The sequence below is a fragment of the Phalaenopsis equestris genome, unplaced genomic scaffold (assembly GCF_001263595.1).
Source record: "Phalaenopsis equestris unplaced genomic scaffold, ASM126359v1 Scaffold000058, whole genome shotgun sequence".
NCBI classification, from domain to species: domain Eukaryota; kingdom Viridiplantae; phylum Streptophyta; class Magnoliopsida; order Asparagales; family Orchidaceae; genus Phalaenopsis; species Phalaenopsis equestris.
Window position 1 is genome coordinate 46,460 of NW_018164500.1, and position 6,065 is coordinate 52,524.

Here is a 6,065-nt window from a genome sequence, read left to right on the forward strand (position 1 = left end):
AAAATGATGTTGTCTATTAATTAAAAATATGTAATGAGATCTTCATCAAATATTACTATCTGTAATGCATTATTTTTCTATTTAATTAATAATCATAGACTTAATTCATTATAGAATTTGAAGAACTTTTTTGGCCAGATCAAACACTGATGAATATATGTTTGATGGAAATTATTTAATGACCAATGACAAATGACAGAATAATGCAGAGAGATTTTTGGATAAATGCTCATTACGTCCAGAGTTCCGAGGCAAGTTGTGTTCGGACAACGACTACGATCCACCGGAGGAAACTAAGGATAATCATGTGGAAGTTCCATAAAGTTACAAGAATTGTGGGTATAAATAAACATTTTATTCAAAATGTTAAAAAAATAGTAATAAGTAAAGATGTGCTAAAAGTTTAAAAGCAACATTCCAGTCATGACAACACTTAAAGTTGGAGCGCCATTTTCGCCGGTCAATGCCGTCAGCTACACTCGGCTGTAGTTGCCAACTTGCGTTCGTTCCTTTACTTTAAAATTTAATTCAAATATGCAAAAATAATCTCTTGTATTTAATATTTTACATTCTATTTTAAATACAATGTTTTTTTACCAAATGGTTTCTTAAGCAAATCAAATGGCCCCTCATCTTTTTGAATTTACAGAGCGCTGGAAGCTACGAAATATACGTGATGACAGAATGGTGGGCAATAATGGGCGACAGTTGCTCTGGCGATGTGGGACCAATATCAAAATCTATAAATGGGCAATCTTAATCGAAAATTCCTCCTGAAGTTGCTTTTGCCGAAAAAAAAAAAAGCCCAATTTTAAAAAATAGTAAGAAGGCGTCAGAAAATGGCTTTACCTGTTTCACAGGAAAAAAAAAATAACAGCAATAAATATTAAATAATAATAATAATTCATGAAAAATGAACGCAGATATTTTCTGTTCGAACACATGACCTAATTCTACGTGCAGTGTAGATTATTCTTGAGTTAATTTAAATTATTTTTGAATTATTTCGATAAGATAGACTAGGCGGGATAATTAAAAATAATTAAAAAAAACTGAAAATTTTTTGGAAATGAAGAGCGGAGAGCGGAAGGAAGATAAATAGGAAGCCGCTCCAAACCCACGGTCGAAGCAACGGAAGGACAAAGGCTGCTTGGAAGCCAGAAGAAGCAGTAGAAGAAGAACGAATCAGAGAGCGATATTAGAGATGGAGAGAATGAGCCATTAAAGAAGCAAGAAGAGAATTTTGTTCTCAATCCGTTCTCTGTTGGCTGCAAGTGTTCTCTTCTCCGATTTGTTCGCTAACTGCTCCTCCTGCCTGCTTGAGATAGATGCCGGGAAGGAAGGAAATGAAGTATTTTTATACTTGTTTTTGGGTACTTTATTGATTTTTTTAGATTTTAGGAATTTATTAGTCATCTACTTTGATCAATGTTTTCCAAGAGGGAAAAATAGAGATTCAACGCTGTTAGATTCATTCCTTCTTTTTTTTTTTTTTTTTTTTTTTTTTTTGGAGAAATCGCGAGATCCTTAAACTACGTATTGTAGTCCCGATTGCTTCTTCTTCTTGTTTGCTAAAAGTGGTTTGGGGTTCTACCGGTGCTTTTTATTGGCTTCCGCTTCTTCTTCCTTTTTTTTTTCTTTTGCCCCCTTGTTCATCTCCTTCCATGTTTTTTAGATTTGAACTCTTGTTGTTGTAAGATTCCGTTTGTCTGCTTTCCCAGCCCGATTTCTAGGTTGGGTTTATTTTCCTTGCAAGAAAAGGTGGAATTTTTTTGCCCGGAGTTCCCCTTCTCATTTGCCCGGGTTTTAAGCCGATTTATGAACTTCATGCTTCGGGATATCTATTGCATCTGTTCTTCACTGGATGTATTTGTTTTGGTTCCGTCACGTCTCAGTCCCCGTGCTGAACATACTCTCTTTCACTCTTTGTATTCCAGATAAAGCAAAGATTATCCCTTGAAGAAAAGGAACGTAGATTTGGGTTTGGATCATCAATCTCGATTTCCTCAGATCAGCAGACTTAGTTTCCTCAGTGCCCCATCTCAATAGAGATGTTGGTTGGGCAGTCCTGCTTAATCTCGAGGGCATTGCCGAGCTCCTGCGAACAAGAATCCAAGTGGTCATACATGACCAACCATCTCATCGATAGAACTAACAATACAAATTCGCATGATGCAGTCTCTAGAGGTCATTCCGAGGTTATGGACAAAAATCAACGGAGGCAGAACAAGTCACTAAAACTTACTAATTCCTCTACCACCAAATCTGATTGTCGTGAATCAGAGAACCTCATCAGTGCTATTGGCAGAGATAATTCAATTAGTTGTCTGATGTGGTGCTCCCGCTCTGATTATGGTGTCCTTGCCTCTCTCAACCATGGATTTCGCTCTTTGATCAGGAGTGGAGAGCTATACAGAAGGCGTAGAAAGAACGAAATCACAGAGCATTGGGTGTACTTCTCATGCAACGTGAATGAATGGGAGGCCTATGATCCCTACCGGACACGGTGGATTAATTTGCCAAAGATGCCTCCTAATGAATGCTTTATGTGCTCAGACAAGGAATCACTAGCTGTTGGCACTGAGCTCCTTGTCTTTGGAAAGGAAGTGAATGCTCACATTGTTCTTAGATACAGCATTCTTACAAACTCATGGTCACCTGGTGTTGAAATGAATTCTCCTCGGTGCTTATTTGGCTCTGCAAGTACTGGAGATGAGGCCATTGTTGCTGGTGGCAGTGATGCCCTTGGTCTCATATTAAATTCTGCAGAGCTGTACAATTCCAACACACGGACATGGACAACACTGCCTAGCTTGAACAAACCACGGAAGATGTGCTCCGGTGTATTCATGGATGGGAAGTTTTATGTTATTGGAGGAATGGCTAGCAATACTGAGTTGCTTACATGCGGAGAGGAGTTTGATCCTGAAAAAGGCACATGGAAAGTTATTCCTAATATGTCATTAGGGTTGAATGGTGCCAGTGGTGCTCCTCCGCTTGTTGCGGTGGTGAATAATGAACTGTATGCTGCACATTATGCACATCAGGATTTGAGAAAGTATGACAAGGAAAACAATGTGTGGATCACTTTGGGGAAGCTGCCAGAAAGGCCGGTGTCTGTGAATGGATGGGGGCTTGCATTTAGGGCTTGTGGTGAGCAGCTGATAGTCATAGGTGGACCAAGGGCACTAGGTGGAGGAGTGATTGAGCTCCACTCATGGATTCCTAAAGTTGGGGAGCCACCAATGTGGAACATGATTGCAAGGAAGCAATCTGGGAGCTTTGTTTATAATTGTGCAGTGATGGGCTGCTGACTCATTCAATTTTTACTGCAAATTACAAATCTGTCAAATTGAGAGCAAGATTGGTGGTATGTTTACTGGGGGGATGAGATGGGGAGAATGGAAATCTCTGCCTTTTTTTTCTTCTTGGAAATTCAGATTTTACTCATGATTCGAAAGAACATGTTCCTTTCTCTGTAACTTCGATGTTTTCTTTTGGGGGTTTTCCATCCCTGTCATCCAATTTGTGCTCAAAGAAAATTATCTTCTTCCCCATTTTCTGCTAGGGTAGGGGTTTTCGTGGTATTTCAATCCTGAATCACGGTGGCGGATTTAATAATTCAATGCAGTGGATCTTCTGTTCAACTTATTTTGTTTTCCTTATAACTTTTGGGTATGAAGAAAGGCCTAAAATTAATTTTATAGTTCTTCTGTCTCAAGGAATAAGTTGATAACTTAAAAAATACAAAAACTGAACCAAGTTACATCCTTTTCTTTGGTTCTTAACTTCTTCATTCTCCAGAAAAGAAAAAAAAAAATCGACTAATATCCATCCAGTTTCTTGATCTGCAGTATTTAGAATCAAAATGGCTCTTTTACTTGTATTTGGAAGGTTTTACTTGAACCTTGTGTAAACTTAGAGAGTCCTAACGCTAGGACACTTCGAAACTTTTTTCTCTATTTATATTTTAGCATACATATTTGTTAAGGCTTTTATTTGTTGTGAGAAAGTAGATTTTTCTCATATTTATTTTCACTTTCTTGCATATTGGAGCTTGTTGTATAAATTTAGCTACTTACACAATTATAGCCTTACTTCTTTCCTGTCAGTTTATCAATAAATGAAACAAAGAAAAGCATGTGCCACAAGGTTATACTTTAAACTCTGTTGCCAGCATTGATTGATTTTAAGAGCGACTTTACCTTTTGAACTTATCTTGTTGCTATCCATGAAAATTATAACATGTTTTGGATTGCTTTGATTTTTCATCTGGTTGATTTTCATGGGATTACTCTGATAAAAAACTAATTTTGGTGCTATTTTGTTGGGGCTCTTAGGTATGGCAATTATATTAAGGGATTTTACATTTGTACCACACAATTCTAATATATTTACATATCTATCTTCTATACCTTAATCTTTATTTATATAACACTCAAATCCTTAATATCACATTAAGAAATAACACTTAACTAACCTTTTTAAAGTGAAATGCACATTTTCATGCGCATGCTTTGATATGATATAACATCAATATATTTTACATGTAAATATGAAACTTTAGGTGTTAGACATGTAAGTGCATTTAAGTTATGTGACATGTATGTGAAGGCTCCATTATATTATCGACAACCCCCCCTTAACTATAAGTGCTTGCAGAAGCATTAACTTCTAATGGAATGGAGTTTATTAATGCCCCATCTGTTGGAAGACCTTGCATTGTTATGAGTGGAGTTTGATTTGGTGAGAAGCGGTATGGAGCACATGGAGTTATGTGCTGGGTTGTGGGTGCTTAAGCGCCCACCTGGGTGCTGCTCGAATAAAGGTAGATTTTTGTGTTGATATAAGTGCTTGTTTCCCGAGAGTTCGGCCGCATATGCGCCAGGAGCGGTTGTTGTGTCACGAATTGGTTTTGAATCCTGATTTCGAGCGACATAGGATAGGGCTTAGTGTTTCTTCCTTCGGTATTCTTCAACAAGCATCCCGGTGAAGGTGGAGACTATCGAAGAGGTGGATTTCAGTGATTCAACATACATTTTTGCGTCGGATTGGAGAGGGAAGATTGTGGAGCAAGTCCTGTAAATTTTCTTTTTTATATGGAGAGAAAACTTATTTTTGTTCTTTGTAAAACCTTTTGAATTTCATAGCAAAATTTTTTTGTGGTGTGGCTTTGTGGGTTTTCCCGTTCTCGGGGATTTCCACGTAAATTTTCATGTGTTTCTTCGTTGTTTTGATTGTGCTTATGTTTTAATTTTTGTTCTGATTTTTTATCGAATTGGTGGGGACCCATTATTCCGCTGTGTGGTTTAGTTTCTAATCGATCTTAAGCCCTGATAAAGTTGGTAATTGTTCGTTGTGCGATTTCCTCTCAACCTGTATCAAAGCGGGGAGTGGGGGTTCAATTCAAGTGGGAGTAATGGACGAAGAAGTAAGGTTCAAAGTGGAGAAACTCAATGGGACGGACTTTGCTTTTTAGAAGGTGCGGGTGGAGGGTTTGTTGTGTCCAAAAAAATGTTCTTGCCACTACAAGAAATCACAATAATGTCTGAATTTGAATGAGAAATGTTGGATCAAACGACACTGGGTTTGATCAGGTTGACACTTTCTACATCTGTTGCATTAAACATTGTAAATGTGTTGCATTTAACATTGTAAATGAAAAAACCATGGTGGACCTCATGACGACACTGGCTAAGATGTACAAAAAACATTCTACTTCCAATAAGACTTTTCTGATGAAGAAATTATTTAACAAAAAGATGGTGAAAGGTAGTTTAATGACAAAACATCTCAATAATTTTAACACTGTGACCAACCAGTTATGTTCTGTAGGGATTAAATTTGATGATGAAGTCAGAGCACCGGTGATACTATCTTCATTGTCAGAAATATGGGATGACTTGGTAACGACGGTGAGTAATTCTTTAGGGACTTTGAAGTTGAACTTTGATGATATCGTGGGTCTGATGTTGAATTAAGAAGTTTGCAGAAAAATAGTGAATGGTGAATCTTTAGGTTGTGCTTTCAATGTTGATAAAACAAGAGAATAAATCTGGGCAGGA

General features: G+C 37.5%; 1 protein-coding gene across 2 annotated transcripts; it reads left to right on the forward strand.

Annotated features, from left to right (window-relative positions):
• Positions 1-1,115: 1,115 nt before the first annotated feature.
• Positions 1,116-3,708, forward strand: LOC110019473 (F-box/kelch-repeat protein SKIP11-like). 2 transcript variants are annotated; one of them, XM_020717140.1, is made up of 2 exons: positions 1,116-1,373; positions 1,938-3,708. In XM_020717140.1, exon 2 carries the CDS (start codon positions 2,052-2,054, stop codon positions 3,312-3,314), a length of 1,263 nt encoding a protein of 420 aa, XP_020572799.1. In that variant the 5' UTR covers positions 1,116-1,373; positions 1,938-2,051; the 3' UTR covers positions 3,315-3,708. The 2 variants fall into 2 exon arrangements, with proteins under 2 accessions (XP_020572799.1, XP_020572800.1); XM_020717141.1 differs by having other exon boundaries at positions 1,116-1,351.
• Positions 3,709-6,065: the final 2,357 nt, after the last annotated feature.